Here is a 20,055-nt window from a genome sequence, read left to right as displayed (position 1 = left end):
TATAACTGATTCACTTTGTTATAAAGCAGAAACTAACACACCATCGTGAAACAATTATACTACAATAAATATGTGAAAAAAAGAAGAATCTAAGGAGAAGGTGAGAGGTGTTGTAAGTTATTTCATGCAAGAATTTTTCTCGGCTTAATGTGTGAATAAACATGTACTATCTAATAGCGTATTGGTATTTTAAATTATGGCATTTCATATCAAATGCGTGTATAATACTGATTAGTGTATACCACCTCTAGATGTGAAGTACATACAGTTATACACTTAATGATAGCTCAACTTAAGATTTTTCAACTTTACAATGGTGCAAAAGCGACACACGTTCAGCAGAAACTGTACTTCCACTTTTGAATTTTGTTTTTCCCAGGCTAGCAGTAGGCAGTATGATCCCCTTTGGTGACCTGGGGCAGTGGTAGCACTGCAGCCCCCAGGCAGCCATGCGATCAGAAGGGTAAACACACCACACACAACTATTCTGGACCCATAGGACCATTTTGTTTTTTTACTTTCAGTACATATTCAATAAATTATACAAGATATTCAACACTCTTATAAAATAGGCTTTGTGTTAGATGTTTTGCCCAACTGTAGTTTAATGTAAGTGTTCTGAGCATGTTTAAGGTAGCCTAGGTTAAGCTGTGATGTCCAGTAGGCCAGGTGTATTAGATGCATTTTCACTTATGATAAGCCAAGGAAGATCTGTAATTATAAGCTCACTGAAAGCAAACGGTCATTTGTAACTCCAGGTATTTTTCTCTTTTCTATGGTAGCACTAGGCTTCTTATCCTTACGTGATAGAAACTCAATCGGTGTAGTCTGTTAAGAGAGATTAAGAAAACCAGACCTCCAGATAAAAGCACAAACACTTTTATTTTTAACAGTAGTGTTTTGTTACAATTTAGTGAAACAACAAATAAATACATTCATTGGCCACAGCTATACTTTTACAACCAGTTTGAAACTGATTATATAGCTGAGAAACACCATTAAACAATAAAAAAGGCAGCTATGCATAAAAAATCCACTTTAGCTATAAATTACATTTTTCATAAAACTACTACCAGCTATAATGAGTGGCAAGAATTTCAAAATTAATGACCACTCAAATGAAACGATAAAAACAAGTACTGCTAACCACTAAAATTACACACTTAAGCAATGAAATTCTCTGTTCTAATTAAGGAACCAAAAAGAAGGTTTGAAATTGTCATCATGTGCTTCAGTGCAGGATGAACAGGGAATCGATAGCCCTTTGATTTTAAAACAACTCCTTCTTTCGAGACCAGACTTAAAGTGCTCCTAGTGCTTTGGAATTTTTAAGCAAAAACTGGGCCAGAAGTTTATCTTTTTTGTCTTTGGTGATATATCGTGGGAGATGTGTATAAGGAGACAAATGCAAGAATTCAGGTACCCTGGTCAGGGGTAAGAAATTTACAAATCTCAGATTTGGAAGAATCAACTAATGCAGCTGAAAGAACGAAGTTATTTTATCTGAAATATTTTTAAAAAGTTACCTTTGCTTATCTGGTCAAATAGGAGCATTATCTAGGGAAGTCTAGGGAAGCTTTACTAGAAAAAATTTACTTTATCACTTTGAACCCCGAGGACTAACAAAGGCAACACAGATCTTCTCAGATAGTTCTACATAATTAGATATCTAACATTATTAGGAAAATAAATAGTTGGCATTCTGAAAAGAAACCCAATAACTGAAGTCGCAATCAAAATATACTCAGGTAAGTGCATGTTATGTTGTTCTTTTACTACCAAGGTTAACTTCTATACTATAAATTTTTAAATAATCTGGTTGCATTGAGAGAATTTATTATAAATAAACCCAAAGTAACATTTATAAGTTTATGCTTTTAACTGAATTCAGAATCATTTTGTATGATAAAAAGATGAAATTTCTTTGGCTGTGTACCAGCCTTCCAAAAGATCAAAAGCATTATAAATTTCATTTTTTTCTTGGGGTTTCACTTATTGTTATACTTTTATGAAGTTACTGAATCAATTAATCAAAAAGTTGAAAGGTATTTTATGTAAGAGTAGAAATAAAACATAACTTTCCAATCAAAGTAAAGACAGAAAAGGATAGTTGTATTAGTTCCAGTTCTGAAGAAATAGATCAGCAAACAATTGTATATATAGTTAGTCATCTTTAAGCATGTTGTGACAACTTCCCAGTGTGCCCATTACCTTGGCATCTTGAGGTATTCAGCATCTACTTCTTTCCATATAGACACTGGTAGAAAGTGCATTTTAAAATTCTCTATTACCTTAGCCTACCATGTATTATTTTTTAGATCCAAGGTAGGACATCCAAGACAGTTTTAATGTAATTCTAAAAGTATTCCAATATTGTGAACCACTGGTTTTATACTTACCTAGTTAGTACATTTACATAAGTTGTTCATTTAGTCTACTGCTGGAATTAATTTGAATTAAATTTAATTTGGCTTTTCCCATATACAAGATATAAAAATGTGAAAACTAAAGGAGGAATTACATGTCTTACAAAGTATTGCACTTGAGTTCACTGCAATAACGTATCATGATTTAATTTACCTGAGGATAATCCTGATTCAGTAGGAATAAGTAAGATTACCTATATTTTGTTTCAGCTAAATTGAATGCCTTTGAAAATGTGTTCATGTTTTAACTCAGAATTATACATTTTATGAATAGTTCTTAAATGCATCTGTAAACTTGTTTAGTCCCAAGAAGTTTCTACCGAAATCTCCCTATGCAAAAATTACTATTGCTTTCTTGAAGAATCATGCTTAAACTACTACATATATCTTAATCATACAAAATAATCACTTGACCAAATCTACTCAAAGTAGCCACATAATTTTGACTGGTATACTTTCCTCTTGAAGAAATGACTGTGGCTTTCCAAAGAACACTGCTGGTCCTCACTGTAAAGGATTACTACTGTCATTTGTTTAAAATGATTATTTGAATAATTTCAGTTGGTACTGTACAATCATGCTTAAAAGAACTATCTTCAGTGATTACATACTTTTTGGTAGATCTTTTAAAAGAATGGTACATTTGTATGCCTTCATTCTGTGCACTGTTCACACTATAAACTTTATTGGGTAAGAATTCCACATGGAGTACACTGCTGAATATACAGGCTTTGATTTTTGTAGGGAAATTGCCTCCTAATTCGGTGTACAACATAATATCCCAATGCGAACACTGGGTATGACTTTGGGGACTGCAGTGTACTCTTTCAGGACAAAGATAAAAGTGCAAATATGCAACTATGCATTTGACGTTCCAAAGTCAGGATGCTTGGAGGCCATCAAGTGCCTTAAGATCTAATCCCTCTTTTCTCCTGCTCCAAACTTTCCACTGCACTTCACTTTACCAGGACGAGGTCAAAAGTAACAGCCGTGTCCCCCACTGGACACGGCCACATTTCGAGGCTTGGTTTTCGGTTGCAACAGATAATGGAATGTTTATGTAGATGTAATTTAAACACACAGGATATACACATTCATGGAAAACGATTGAAGAATCACGACTTGGTAATGCCATCAGTTTTGTGGTGTTACATATAAGCTATGGTGATTGTTCATATCTAAATTACTACAAGTAAAGAGCAAAGGAGCAGTATCTGTCATAGGTCCATTCAGGTGGGGAGAGACTGTGTAACTGTTGCTGCCACACCCAGTCATGGTGCCATACCAGCCCAAACCTTGTGAATTTGATAAACTGCAACAAAAAAGGGCAAAAAAGCCAAAGGACTGTGATCAGGATGTAATAAGTCATGTTGGCATTTTTAGTTTTCAATGAATTTTATAATACAGTTAGTATCAAATATATTGAAATATGTTCTTTGCTAAATAACATAATGGTTCTCTACAAAATTCAATGACTTTTATCTAATATCCTTGATTCTATATCACATATTAGAAAATAATGAATTAATACCACTCAAAACTAGTAGAACTTGATTATCAGATAATAATAATAACAATATAGTGCTTATTATGTAGTAGGTTCTATTCTAAGACATGTTTGTGTGTGTGTATATATATGTGAATATACATACATATGTACAGTATGTTTACACACACACACACACTCATTTAATCTTTACAACCACCCTATCAGATAGGTTCTATTATAATCCCTATCTAACAGATGAAAACAGACTAAAAAAACTGAGGTTAAGTAACTTGTCCAGAGGAAGTAAGGATTATAGAAAATGCTACATCAAACTCAAAGCATTAAGGTGTGCATTAAGGCTTTCTCTTTGCACTGCCACATAGCTAATGGTATGGGCTTGCAAAGATTTTGGAACAAGTAGGGCACATGAAGATTTTCTATGGCACTAAGCTTTGCAAGTTTATCTAGGGTTTCTCTGTGGATTTTGAACAGCAGACTAGATATGGAAACATATAAAATCACTATAATAGTATTTCTTCCCTGCTCACCAACCCCCATCAGCTCTGAACTAACAAGGAATCCTGCAATGAAATGGTACCATTTTACCCCCAAAGGCATTTCTCAAATAAAGGTAATATATGGGCTTAGAATCAGATGATAATTCTTTATAGTACAGGTCCCATCATGGGTTTAACATCTACTGTTCTAAGCTCCAATGTTAAATGATCTTATTTATTGACATATATCAGCAAATCACCCTTTTCATATTTGGGTTAAAGCTTAGATTTGTTCTCTTGAATCTATGTCAGTACTAATTCAGTACATCTACCTTCCTTCTCTTGAACTTCCCAGTCTTGGCAAGTCATCATCACTATCATATCGTCTTGGATTGTCAAAGAAGTATGCTCTGGAACTGTAACTGTGACTATTTATCATGCCAGCAGGTGCCTGTGGACAAAGTATTAGATAGCATAAGAAGATTTACTTTTCAACTAGGAAAGGAGGCCTGGATCTATAATGCTTTTTAGTCTTTGCCAAAAATAGAAAATCAATATAAATGTTCCATTATTTTTTAAAATAAGGAGAACAAACATTAGGTAATATTATGACATCATACCAAGTTCTGATTTAATCTCTGTGCTCGGAAAAACAGTACCACCGACCATGCTGGCACATGTTCCCACAGAAAGAGGACCATTCCAAATACTATATACTCTTCTCCACTTATGTCTTTTACATGAGCCTGTAAATAGAATATGGCAGAGCAATTTTAAAATCTGTTTTATGTGTAAGAAATCACCCTCCACAATCAACTTGCTTCAGGTAGGGTAAGTTAAAACATCAACTTACAAGCACATAAAACTCTAAATTAATTTTCTATATTTTATGGTTTCTCATGTAGTGATATTTACCCTTTAAAGGTCATAAAAATGCTTTGCTATTAAGTAGAATAAAGAGGTACTAACTTTTTCAATACATCAATTTATGAAAATATTTTAAATCCATGGGTAATGGGGTAGACAGTTTAGGCCCCATAGTCTAAGGAGAATTATAAAAGAGACTACTGGTTCCAGCTGCTCCAAAGGCAAAATAGTTACACTTACCCTGAGTTATACCTGTAGAGAAATGTAACATGCAAGTCGCTCAGCTCTGTTGCTACTTAAAAACATGCTTTTGGGCTTAAACTCCATGTTGGATTTGTTTCTATTCTAATAGATGTGGGAAGAGAGAAATGGGAAAAGGAGTGAAGGGAATCTGCTACATGGAACCACACGTGAAAATTCCTTCTTAGAAAGGTAACTGAAATTCAGATAAAATAGTATCCCACAATGCCTTAAATTCAGTACAAAGTTAAATTAATATAAATAAAGATATGACATGTACCCATGTCAAAATGTACTTCTAGGTAAAGGATGGAGAATGCTGGGAAGTCAAATATGCATAGCTAGGACACCAGGAATCACTACAGAAAACACCTGGACATCCAAGGAACTACGAATGCTCTCCCATTATCAAGACTGATAATGCCAGATTTTCATAAGTCATACATCTAAAACTGAACCAAATATTTAGGTTATATGTAGCTTTTGGGTAAGAGAGAATTAATTTCATCCTAACAAATTAAATATATAACCATATTCATTAGTTAATGACAGGTAACCAATTTATCTAGAGATATTTAAATACTATCCTTTAAAAACTAGTAAAATAGGTTTATGACCAATAGATTTAAGGCACTGTTAGTATTATTAACAAAAAGAAAAGAAAATACTACTTTGAGAGAAGTTCTCTCTGAAGAATGATTTCAAGTGCCACATATAAATGAGGATTTTTAAACATAGAACTTTTAAGTATGATTACTGATAGTAGCTAGAGATTCCATAAAAGTGTTTGTAAGTCAAACACTTAAAACGTTCTCCTAGTCAGGCTAACTTCATTATCATACACTTAGATTGGCAATACATGCTAGGTACTTACCTTATCTGAAAGATTATCCCAGCCATAATTAAATGGACTTTCTAATGTATCCTGAGATATGGTGATCACCACCAAATTATAACATGCTCTTGAAGAGTAGAGAAGAATGACTACAGAGCCTACGACAACAGTCTGGCACAGAGACATACCCTAAAAGAAAAAAATTCATCATCATTAAACCCCGTACATTTGTCATGACAGGCCATTCATCCATATACAATATAGTCACCTCTTGCAATGCACTCCTAGAAAACACTGAGTGAGCACCAGTTGAAATAAACTCTTGATTATCTTACTTTACAATTCCTATTTTTAGAACCACTTGTGTTTAAACTACCCTGTTAATACAAATAAGTTCTTTGCCAACTTGCCCAGTGGCAGCTGGAGGAAAATTTTTTTCTGCCAAGGTTACCTTAAGTAGTATAGGAATAAACAACTTGGCAAAAGATCTGAGCTTTAATTGATGTTAATCAGAGAGGTAGTTTTGTCATAATGAGAAAAGAATGGGAAATAAAAGTATTAGTCCATTTGACACACTTAATTTCCAGTAAGATGAAAAATTAAAATAGAAATACAACTCCTGTGCTATTTGCTTTGTTCTATTAGATTCTGTTAGTTGATGTTATTCCTCTGTTGATGCTGTTATGTTGATGACAAAATGATGCAGGCACCCAAATGCACTTTCAAATCCAAAATATTTTATTACTAAGCCTTTCACCATTTCCCCAAATACTGTAAATTGAGGGAAATTTGTCCTTCGTTTTTGGTTCAGAACTTTATCAAGAATGGTCAACTATTTCAGAAAGGCATGAAACTGACAACAATACTGCTTGTGGTATGTAAAGCACCAAAGCAACACACCTGTAACAGTGTGCATTTATAGCTGTCTCAGTCACAATTTCTATGTATAGATACAAGCATCTGACTACTACATCACCCCAAATTTACATACTGAAATATTTATTAATTACTTTCCTTTTATTTCCTCTTTATATTACAGTTAGGGCAATTGCACTGAACATTTGAAGTTGTGTGTGTAGTTATGTTAAACAATCTATTAATTTCAGATAGACATAGGTTATTAAAATGTTATTAGAAGGGGTCACTGGGTTTGGTAGGATTGAGAACCATTATTATAGCTGATTTCCTTACAAGAACAACACATTTTAGAGGTATATGAGAAGAAAGCAAACTAAAAGATGAAATATATCTTGAAAGATGTTGAAATAGCAAAAGAGTACCTTCTCTGAGCTGACCTACTACCATAGCAAAAAGGATGTGTGAAAATAAATAAAATTCTAGCAAGATTAAATTTTTTAATCAAGGCTAAAATTTTCTACAATGTACATTTTTATTTTTGTGAATCCCCCCAAAAATGTTGTTAATAAAAAGCTGATCTAAAAGCAATCCAGTTTCCATTTTAAAAGTACTATATTATTAAAGAAAAGTTAGGTAGCAAGAAAAGTTAGAATGCTGTAAGCGTTACTGTCCTTTAATATAACCATAAGTAAATTTACAGTCACTGCTTTGAGATATAAAATGACTGCTAAAAATACATCTTATAATATGGAGATACTCTGCTTATACTTGTAAATACTATAAAAACTACAAAAGTATGAGAAAAGAGCAAAGAATAATATCAAAGCAATTAATAAAATTGCAGTCAAATTACATACATAGAGAAAGAAGCCCACCGATTTAGAAAACAAAATAAGATCCTTCTCACAAAATACAGGATTATAAAACAAAAGATAAGGATTCAGCCACCTGGAAAGTGCTCTCGAAAAGTTAAAGAAAATCTTCCTAAACTGAAAAGTCATGACAAACAATTCCACTCAGGAGCAATCCTCAAGGAATGATTCTCCCTTCCTCCACCTCTGACATCTACATACCACATTTTTAGAAATTCCACACTTGACAAGTAAAGAAGAGTTAGACCTCACTCCAGCATGCATATCATTGACTAGAGTTCAGTATTTGTTTGCAGGTATTTTTAGATGCAGATATGCAGAAACCTCAACTTACCATTCATTGAGTTTTGACAAATGTGTATACAAATAGAGAACATTACCATCACTCCCGAACATTCCCTCACATCCCTTCCCCATCAGCCAACTCCCCAGCGAAAATACTCTCCTGCTTTTGTCTTTTACCACAACTTAGTTCTGCCTACTCTAGAACTTCACATAAATGGAATCATAGGATATGAACTCCTTGTGTAGGTATCATTCACTTAGCATAATGTTTTGAGATTCATCCATGTTGTTGGATGTACCAGTAGTTAGGTGTTTGTATTGCTGAGGTGGACTATTAGGGTGACCAATTCCTGGTTTGCTCATAAGTTTCCTATTAAAAAAAAAGTTTCCTAGTTTTAGACTGAAAGTCCCACGTCCCCCAAAACTTCTCAGTTCCAGGCAAACCAGGACAGTTAGCCACACTAATTCCACTGTATAATTACATGAGTTTGTTTACGTGAGAATTTGTTTATCCATTTTTTCTGTTGATGGACTGTTTCTGAACGTTCTTATTCAAATCTTTTTCTGGACATACGCTGCTTTCACTTCTTTTAGGTAAATATCTAACAGTGGAATTGCTGGGTGATACGGTAGGTATAAGTTCAGCTGTATAAGAAACTGCCAGATCTTTTTCCAAAATGGATGTACTTCCAACAGAGTATGGGAGTTCCAGTTGTTCCAATTCCTAGACAACATTTGGGGTTGTCAATCTTTTTCATTTTAGCCATGCTGGTGGATATTTTGGTTTTAATTTGTATTTCCCCAGGTGACTAATTATATTGTGCTTATTGGCCATTTGTATATCTTCTTTGTGAAAAGTCTGTTCATATCTTTGACCATTTTTAAATTGGGTTGTCTTTTTGAAAATTATTGAGTTGTAGGTGGTCTCTATGTATGCTGGAAATGAGTTCCTTATCAGATGTATGTATTGCAAATATTTTCTTGAAGTCTGTGGCTTGCCTTTGCATTTTCTTAGTCTTGTCTTTTGATGGGAAATTTTAAATTTTAATTAAGTCTAGTTTATGAATTTATTCTCTTGTGATTACTTTCAATGACCTGCCTAAGAGACCTTTGCCTATACCCAAATTGTAAAGAGAGTCTCCTGTGTTTGGTTTTAAAAGCTTTAGAATTTTTTCAGTTATATTTAAGTTTGCGATCCATTTTGAATTTGTGTGTGTGTGTATAATATGAGATGGAACTAAAGTTTCATTTTATTTCATGTGGATAACCAGTTCTTCCAGCACTACTAGCTAAAAAGACTTCCTTTCCCTTTGAATTGCTTTAGCTTCTTTGTCAAAAATCAAAGACTATATAAGTGTGGATTGTTTCCAGGCTCTCTATTCTGTTTCATTGATCTGTTTTATGCCAGTAACACACTGTCTTAATTACTGTAGCTTTCTACTAAGTTTCAAAGTCATGTAGTCTAAGTCCTCTTCTTTTTCAGAGTTACCTTCTGCACTGTTCAATATAATAGCCATTAGCCACATGTGAGTACTTACATATTTACATTTAAACTAAATTAAATTAAAAGATCGGTTTCTTTCGGACTAGCCCTCTTTCGAGTGCTCAGTAGTCACATACTGAATAGAGCAGATATAGAATATTTTCATCATCGCAGAAAGTTCTATTGGAAAGTGCTACTTTTTAAGTATTTTGGGTCCTTTTTATTTCCATATAAATTTTAGAATAAACTTGTCAATTTCTATTTTTTAAAACCTCAAGGTAGTATTATGATTGGGATTGCATTGAATCTATAGATCATTTTGGGGAGAATTGCTATCTTAAAAATACTGCATCTTCCAATCCATGAACAATGGTCTTCATTGATTTATGTCTTTTTAATTTCTCTCAGTATTATTTTATAGTTTTTAGTATAGAGGTATTGCTTGTTTTTTGCAAAATTTATTCCTAAGTATTTTGTTTTTTTATGCTATTAATGTTATAGAATTGCTTTTTGAATTTCATTTTCTAACTGATTGCTCCTGGTATATATGAAAATACAATGTAATTTTCTGAGAATTTGCTAGTAGCTGTTTAGTAGATTCCTTAGGATGCTTTACATAAACAATCATGTTATCTGCAATTAGAGACAGTTTTACTTCTTAATTTCCAATTTCATACCTTTTTGTTTTTGTTTTATTAGAATGTTGAATAGAAATGGTGAGAGTGGGCATCCTTGCTTTGTTCCCAACCTTAGGGGCAAAACATTCAATACGTTAAGTATGACACTGATTGCAGGTTTTTTACAGACCTCCTTTATCAGATTGAGGAACATTCCTTCTATTCCCTATTGGCTGAACATTTCATTGTTGTTATTTTTAAATCATGAATTTTATTCATGTTATTAAATTTTTAATCATGTTATTTTAAATCATGAATTTAAAATTCACGGTGTTGAATTCTGTCAAATGTTTTTTCTACATCTATTCAAATGATTATTTGGTTTTTCTCCTTTGTTCTCTCAATGTAGTGAATTACAGTGACTGATTTTCAAATGTTAAACCAATGTTGCATTCCTGGGATAAACTCTTTTTAGTCATGATGTATTATCCTTTTTATATGTTGCTTAGATTCTGTATCTCTAAGTATAAGAGGTACTAGTGTATAATTTTTATTTATTTATCTATTTTTAATTTTTTTTTTTTTTGCGGTACGCAGGCCTCTCACTGCTGTGGCCGCTCCCACTGCCGAGCAGAGTCTCCGGACGCGCAGGCTCAGTGGCCATGGCTCACGGGCCCAGCCGCTCCGCGGCATGTGGGATCTTCCCTGACCGGGGCACGAACCTGTGTCCCTGCATCGGCAGGCGGACTCCCAACCACTGCGCCACCAGAGAAGCCCCTAATTTTTATTTGTTTAATAATGTCTTTGTTAAGTTTTGGTATCAGAGTAATGCTGTTCTCATAAAACATGTTAGGAAGTGTTCCTTTCTCCTCTATTTTCAAAAGAGTTTGTTTACTATTGGTGCTATTTCTTCTTTAAATATTTGATAAAATTAACCAGTGAAACCATCTAGGTTTGGAGTTTTGGGAGAAATTTCTGATAACAAATTCAATTTCTTTAATAAATATGGGGCTATTTATATTTGGTATTTTATCTTTAATTAATTTTGTTATGTTGTATTTTTTTTAATTTGTCCATTTCATCTAAGTTGTCAAATTTATCCACAAGGATTTGCTCATAATATTCCCTCATTTTTCTTTTAATGTCTATAAGATCTATTGTGATTGTCCCTCTTTTATTCATGGTATTGGCAATTTGTATTTTCACTCTGCCTTTTTTGGTACATCAAATTTGTTGACCTATTAGAAGAATTAACTTTTGGCTTTAATTTCTCTATAGTTTATTTTCTGTTTCACTGATCTCTATTTTTACCTTTATTATTTCAGTTCTTCTACTTACTTTGGGCTTACTTAAAAACAAAAAACAAAAAACTTTTTCATAGTTTCCCCCAGCTTTTTCTAAGGTGAAACCTTAGGTCACTGATTTTATATCTTTCTCCTTTTCTAATATAGCATTTAAAGCTGTATTTTTCTCTTCAAGCATTATTTTAGCTGCATCCCACAAATATTGGTATATTGTTTTTCACTATTCTTCAGTTTGAAATATTTTCTAATTTCCCTTGTGATTTCTTCTTTTTCCCATGGGTTATTTGTAATTATGTTGCATAATTTCTAAATATTTGGATTTTTAAGAAGATATCATGTTGTTATTGATACTTAATTGCACTGTGGCCAGACTACATTCTTTGATTCCAGTCCTTTTCATTCTTTGATTGATACCTGTCTTATGGTCCACTGTATGGTTTATTTTGATGACCACTTCCATGATCAACTGAAAGGAATGTATATTCTCCAGTTATTGGGAGTCAGTTAGCTCAGAGGTGTTGATAGTGTTGTTCAGATTTTCTATGTCTACTGATTTTTTCTTTTATCAACTTCTGAGTATGGGGCATTAAAATCTCCATCTATGATTGTAGAGATTTTTCCCCCTTTTTTTCTTACTATTTGGTAAGTCTTTTTTCCCCTCTTTATTCCTACAATTTGGCTTCATGTACACATTTATGATTTTTATGTCTTTCTGATGAAATGTACCTCTTTATATTTGGTAATATCCTTTGCTTACCTTTTTATATCTGGTAATACCCTTTGTTTTGAAGTCTCTTTTATCTGATATTAAAGTGCCTTCTAATACTTACTGAATGAATAGTATATTAGTTTCCATCTAATTATTTTTAACTTATTATCTGTCTTTATATTTATTTAAAGTGCATTCCGGAAGCCAGAGTATAGATGGGCCTTGTTTTTTTAGAAATTCATTTTGACAGTCTCTACATTTTAACAGGAGTGTTTACTCCATTAACATTTAATATAATTAGTGATATGTTTAGATTTAGGTCTTACATTTTACTATTTGCTTTCTGTTTGCCCTTCTTGTGCTTTGTTGTTGACATTGTTTATTTGTTGTTCCTCTATCCATCATTTTCTGCATTCTTGTGGGTTAACTGAATATTTTTTAGAACTCCATTTTAATTTATCCATTGAACTTTTAACTATACTTTTCTATTTCTTTGTTTTGTTTTGTTTTGCTTTTTGCCTTAAGTGGTTGTTCTAGGGCAACAGTTCTTAAAGTGTGGTCTAGGAACCTTAAAGATCAAAATCAAAATGATTAAAAAAAAGAGTAATAAGATGTTATTTGCCTATTATATTCTCATTCTCTTTTGTATATACAGCAGAGTTTCCCAGTGGCTCTATAATATATGATGGTTTCAACACTCTGTGTACATGTGTGTTCTTGTGTTTTCTAGGTTCCTGATATAATAGAATTAGGGTATAAATATATGCATTTTCAGAGATTAACTCAGCTTGTTCTCTTTACCTTTACTGGGTTCTTGTTAGTTTTCTTTGGTTATACCTGCTATATCTGATAAAACCTCATTATTACCAAACAAGTAGTTATTTGGAAATTCTAAAATTTTCCTTGTATCTACATGGCAGCACAACAAGAATACGTACAATTTACAGATTTGTTTTATAATATTTAAGAATTTTTTTCAAACACTTAAAAAAATTTTAATTTAATATTAAACTATTTTAGAAATTAATAATTTTACTCTAAGATGAAAATTTTTTTCATATTTAAGAATGGATTATTGGCTGAGGATTGGGGACTTACTGTTTCATTCGTACAAAGTTTCAGTATGGGATGAAGATGTTCTGGAGATGGATAGTGGTGATGGTTGCACAACAGTGTGAATGTACTTAATGCCACTGAACTGTACATTTAAAACTGGTTAAAATGGTAAATTTTATGTTACGTATATTTTGTCACAATAAAAAATATTTTTCTCTACATACAGCTTCTTTGTTTACCTCTAAGATGCTGAGAAAGATGAAAGTGTTAGAATTCTCTGGTTCAATGAAGAAAGAAATCTACATCAAAGTAATTGGGTGAAACTGATTTCTTGTTTTGTTTTATCAAATGAAGTGCAATGAAAACTAACTTTCAATAGGTTTTATAAACGTTAATAATTTACCTTATTGTGTCTGCTGTGACAGAACATTATGTCCAAGTTAAGCTGCAGCATCATTTTGAGACCAATCATTCAGAGTTTCAAGCACAAGGAATTGAAATTTTAAATGCAGGTGTGGTGAGCACTTTAAACACCACAAATTGTTTTTATTACTTTCCAAACTAGAAATTAAAAAGCCACTCAGGCATTTTACAAGCTAAATTACTATATTGCATTGGCTGGCGAAGCACTCATAGTAGCTGAGAGACTAGTAAAGCCTTGTACAGTTAATATTGCTGAATGCCTGCTGGATGAAAAGTCCATAAAAGAAATTATGGCACTGTCATTTTCCAAGATAGAAATTCACTGATTCAAAGATTTAGCTGAAAACATAGTGATTTAATGTCGTCAATAGACTTGTATTTTTGCCTTACAAATATATTAATCTGATATAGAAGGACTAATTTTGTTTATATTCATCAATTATATTCATAATTTTTTTATATTCAAAATTCATTCAGCATTTTGTTTATATTCATTCAGTAGCAACTAATCATCCAAGAGGGCATTCTTTTATGTCAATGCCTGAGAAGAAACACAAGTAGTACTGAAATATTCAAAGTGTTGAAAATTCTTCTGATTGTTTATCCTGGGCCAATTGTACTGATAATCTCACTAATGGTACAAAAGCAATGGTGGGTAAAACTTTCGGTCTTAGCACAAATCAATGCAGTGTCACCAAACTGTATTGTATTCTTCACTACTATGCACTCCCAGTTAAAAAAGAAAGCTTCACTTAAGAATCTCCTTGATGAAGGGACTTCCCTGGTGGTACAGTGGTTAAGAATCCACCTGCCAATGTAGGGGACACGGGTTTGATCCCTGTTCCAGGAAGATCCCACATGCTGTGGAACAACTAGGCCTGTGAGCCACAACTACTGAAGCCCGCTCACCCTAGAGCCCGTGAGCCACAACTACTGAGCCCGAGTGCTGCAACCACTGAAGCCTGCGCACCTAGATCCTGTGCACCGCAGCAAGAGAAGCCACTGCAATGAGAAGCCTGTGCACTGCAACAAAGAGTAGCCCCTGCTCTCTGCAACTAGAGAAAGCCCACGCGCAGCAATGAAGACCCAATGCAGACAAAAAAAAAAAAAGAAAAGAAAGAAAAAAAGAATATCATTGATGAAGCAGTGAAAATATTTATTAAATATTGACCCTAGAGTACGTGTCTATTTAATATTCTGTGTGATGAAATAAGACACACACTTAAAGAAATTCTGCCGCATCCTGAAGCATTCTTGAGGAGAGGAGAAGCACTTATGTGATTACTTGACTTGTGAGCTGAACTAACCACTTTTTTCATGAAATCCCATTTTCTACTTAACAGACAACTATGGCAGACAAACAATGGTTATTCAGACTTGGTTAATGGGCATATATTTTTTGAAAAATAAATGAAATGAGCCTGTCATGTCAAAGAAAACATCTGACAGTATTTATGGCCAATGATGAAATATGAACTTTCAAGTGAAAATCAGAATTTTTGAAAACTTGTAAGCGTTTGTATCCACTGTAAGACTGGCAGCTTCCCAAAACTTAAATACTTTTCGAATGAGATTGCTGGTGATATTAACAAATGTGATTTAGGTTATTGTCTAATGAAATGTATCAACATTTTGAAGATCTGTGACCACTCTTTTCTAATGATCAATGCATGATGTTACAAACTCATTCAAAGTGCAAGATAGACCAATGGAGAGTACAGAAAGTTCACTAATATCATTTTAGATTCCACATGGCAACTAACCTTTAAGAAACCTCCACTTCAGAGTTTTGGTGTAGTATTAGAGAAGAATATCCACAATTATCTGAAAAGGCTATTAAAATTCTCCTCCATTTTCCAACTACATATATTTGTGAGGATGGATTTTCTTCATATACTTCAACCTAAACAACATATCACAACAGATTGAATGCAGAAGCAGACATGAAAATCCAGCTGTCTTCTATTATGTCAGACATTAAAGAGATTTGCAAAATGTATAACAATGTCAATCTTCTCGCTATTTATTTTTGTTTTGGAAAATATAATTATTTAGCATAAAATGTTATTCGTGTTAACATATAATGGATTTATTATTGGCATTTTAAATCAATAAATGAATATTTTTAAAATTTCTCAATTTTTTTTTCTAAAATGTATATATAGGTAGATATAATCTACATAAACAAAAGCTCTTTGGGGTCCTCAATAATTCTTAGGAGTGTAATGGGAGCTTGAGACCAAAAAATTTGAGAATCACTGCTCTAGGGATTATAATATATATCCTTAACTTTTCATAGTCTAAGCAATAGTTAATATCATACCACTGATGTAAAATGTGAGAATTGCAACCATATAGGCCCTGTCCTTGATGCTACAGTGCTATAGTTGTTATATATACTATATAGAGAATTATGTATTATATCTACATATGTAAGCCTCACATGTTATAATTTTTGCTTTGCACAGTCACATTTATTTTAAAGAAATTAAGAAATTATATTTACCCACATATTTATTATTTCTTGTGTTCTTCATTCCTTCCTGAAGAGCTAAAATCCAAGCCGATTTTATTTCCCATCAGTCTGAGAATTTTCTTAGCATTTCTTGTAGTATAGGTCTGTCGATAATGAACCCTCTTAGTTTTCTTTTACCTGAAGATGTTTTTTATTTCTTCATCATTCTTTATGAATATTTTCACTTGATGTAGATTTCAGAGTTGACAGCATTTTTCTTTCAGCATTTCAAAGACATTGTTACCAAGTTTTCTGGCTCCATTATATCTGATGAGAAGTGAGTGATCATTTGAATCAATGTTCCCTTATGTATATGTCATTTTTCTTTGCTCTCAAAATTTTCTTTTTCTTTTTGGTTTTAAGCACTTTGAGTACAATGAACTTAGGTAAGATTGTCTATATATTTATCCTGATTGGGCTTAGTTGAGCTTCATGAAACTATAAATTTATGTCTTTCATCAAAACTGGAAAATTTAGGTCATATTTCTTCAAATATTTTTTTCCAATCTCATTTTCTCCCTCTTTTCCTTTGGGAATTCCAATTATACATAATTTGGCCCTGAGGCTCTGTTCATTTTATTATCATCTTTACCCCCAATATCCTCTGTTCTTCAGATTGGATAATTTCTGTTGATTTAAGTTCACTGACTCTTCTTTCATCTCCAATCTGCTGCTAAGCACAACTAGTGACTATTTAAATATTGTATTTTTTAATTCTAAAATTTCTGGTAGTTTTTAAAAATAGTTTCTATTTCTCTGAGATTTCTTATTTATTCATTCATTCAAGTATATTTTCCTTCACATCCTTGAGCATATTATAAAATCTTTGTCTGATAAATCCAACATCTGGGTCATCTGTGGAGGACTGCCACCAATGATTGCTTTTTGAGTTTTGATTTTTGTTCTTGAGTATGAGTTAAATTTTTCCTGTTTCTTCATATATCTAGAGACCTTGGATTGTGTTTTGGACATTGTGAGTGCCATGTTTTAGAGTCTGGATGTTGTTATAGTCCTCTGAAAAGTATTTTTTCTTTTTTTCCCTTAAATTTTTTTTAAAATTTATTTTTAGCAAATAATTAACCTGGCTAGACTCAAATCCCAAACTATCTCCCATGAATGGATAGCAGCTGAAATCTCAGTTCAATTTCTTTATCCTTAACTGTGCTGCTGCTTGGAGTATGTCCTGCACATGCTTAGTTCAGGTATCGGATAAAAATTTGGCAGAGTTCATAATCAGAATTTGGAGCTTCCTCTATCTGGCTATCTTCTTCCCGAGATTTCCCACTCACTTTCCATCTGGAATAGTTTCTTGAATTTTGTCCTATGATTCTTCAAGCAAGTAAAATAGAAGGTTTCTCTTCAAGTTTTGGCTGCCCCATGGATGGGACTTCCCTCAGGCTAGAAGCTGTAAAAAATAGGAAACTCACTGTGTCGGTTCCTTCTTCTAAGGGGTTGCTCTCCAGTGCCTTCAGTGCTTTTTATATTTTGTCCAGAATTTATCTTTGCTTTCTGTAGAAGGTTGGGTCCAATGGAAGCTACTCAGCCAATACCAGAAGTAGAACCCTGCACATGGTTTTTGAATTCATCTCACAAACGCTACTTCCGTTTTGAAATTAGAATGAAAAATAAGAAAATAAGGTAGTCTCAATTAGTAAATTTTAAAATGTATTTTGATAATTATATGGCCTAAAACAGTCTCAAAAAGAGTTTCACTGTGCTAAGACACAATGAAATTAGATATCTGGCTCCTATGACCCTACCATTACAGAATAGATGGCTTTTAGTGGATGGACCTTATGACCATGGAAAAATAAAAAATTCTGAAAATGTTGGCTGGTCTAGTAAAAGAGTCTAGAAGTACAAGGGGAAGCTACTTGAGCTTAGGAGTAGGTAAAAGATATAAACCCAGGGTTGTAAGCAGGGATTTTTCAAATGGGATAAGTGTGTGGAGGGTTGGCTCAGCAGCAGAGTAGAACAGAATAGGAAATAAGGCTTGGGGTATAAGAACTGGAGGAATGAAAGCAGTAAATTAAAGACATACCACAGCTTAAGATAGATAAAGAAAATCCCAGTGACTCAGGAGAGAAATTATAACAGAATATTGGGAAGGTGGCAATAATTCCTATTACAGAGGATGATGCAGCCTCTATTTTTTTTTTACCACCATCCTCACCAAATTCTGGTGAAGTCATATTTCAGGGTGGTGGAAGTGAGACATTAATGGCATTTTAGCCTATTTCTTTAATTATGGCCTAAATTACCATACACTCCTTCTTTAGTCTTATAGGATCAGCTGGTCTGCATGAAAGATCAGAAATGTTGTTTAGCTGAATGTTACTGTGTCTCTGCAAGATGCTAATGATGCCTCCATCCTAATACATTAATTAATATGGCTCAAGGATTGAGTGAACATGGGACAGAAAGGTTTACATAGTAATTAAAACTGTTAGACATTCGGGAGAGAGAGAGAAAATGCATTATTTGTAAATGGCTAACTGGGCAGGGAGATAAGCTGACCTTGAGTCAGATAATGATTCCTTTTACACTCTTATGCAGGTATAAAATTGTATGTGTCCTTGACCAGAGATGTAAGGCTGAAAGCTTAACTTTTATTCCCACCCCACCTTTGAGTGGTCTTTCATGTAGATAATTCCAACTTGCCATTATAGGGACTAAGCATCTACCATCGGTTTATACCTTTTTCTGCCAATTGGTTATTTTTTCCATTAAAAATGATATGTCTCCTATATTTTTATAAATATGCTTATTTTTTTCTAAAATGGAAAGGAATATTAGAATAAAAATAATTTTATTGTATGCATTTTAATGTTAAAAGTTATAATTCTGATAAAAGTAAATAATTTCAAATATACCACAGAAATCATACAAATAAAGGCAAAGCAAACAGCAATAAAAAACCTTAATGGGAGAAAAGGACCAAACCAACAATCATATCAATAAATATAAACTATTTGTTTACACTATAAAGAGTTTATATAAAAAAAAACTCTAAAATATTTTGTTTAAAGTTAATGAGACACACTTGAAATGTAAGCAACAGACAAAAACTTAAAAGCTAATATCAAGAAAAGAAAAAAAATCAAATAAAAAGGCCATTACATAATTTTAACAATACATGTTCCAAAAATTTCTAAGAAAAATGAGTTAAACAATGAAATGTAATCTATCAGAGACTTCAACCCTTACAAAATCTGTGTGGGATGGGATATAAATAGAGTCAAATAAAATTACAATAAATTATTTAAAAGAGAGATCCTGTTCTTCAGGTAATCCTTATTCTTTTACACCGTTCCTTTTGAGAATTTGATTACATATATAGGATCTGTCTCCAGATACAATTTGCCAAAAATTTCAGGTATTCAAGAACTTCCTGAAGCTACATTACCATCCCTTAGTACACATTAGGATAATAATGGCTAACATTTGTAAGTTAGCGCATTCCCAAGTGCGAGGTATTATACTAAATACTTTATATGCATTTTAATTTAATTCTTATAACATCTTTATAAGGTAGGTACTACTTTTACCCTCAAACAGCCTATGAGATCAATACTGTCA

The 20,055-nt window shown here is 33.0% G+C and overlaps 1 protein-coding gene across 1 annotated transcript in view; it reads right to left on the bottom strand.

Moving 5' to 3' along the window:
* Nucleotides 1-863: 863 nt before the first annotated feature.
* GPR137C (G protein-coupled receptor 137C) overlaps nucleotides 864-20,055 on the bottom strand; it is a 55,172-nt gene continuing 35,980 nt past the window's right edge. The window contains exons 4-7 of the mRNA XM_030854982.2: nucleotides 6,394-6,543; nucleotides 5,033-5,158; nucleotides 4,745-4,863; nucleotides 864-3,738 (exon numbers count right to left, since the gene is read on the bottom strand). Coding sequence (XP_030710842.1) covers nucleotides 3,561-3,738; nucleotides 4,745-4,863; nucleotides 5,033-5,158; nucleotides 6,394-6,543 — 573 coding nt within the window. The 3' untranslated portion in view covers nucleotides 864-3,560. The remainder of the gene's footprint in view (nucleotides 3,739-4,744; nucleotides 4,864-5,032; nucleotides 5,159-6,393; nucleotides 6,544-20,055) is intronic.

The sequence above is a fragment of the Globicephala melas genome, chromosome 2 (genome assembly GCF_963455315.2).
Source record: "Globicephala melas chromosome 2, mGloMel1.2, whole genome shotgun sequence".
Lineage (NCBI taxonomy): Eukaryota > Metazoa > Chordata > Mammalia > Artiodactyla > Delphinidae > Globicephala > Globicephala melas.
Note: the sequence above shows the minus strand (reverse complement) of the source record. Positions and strands in the feature narration are given on the sequence as shown.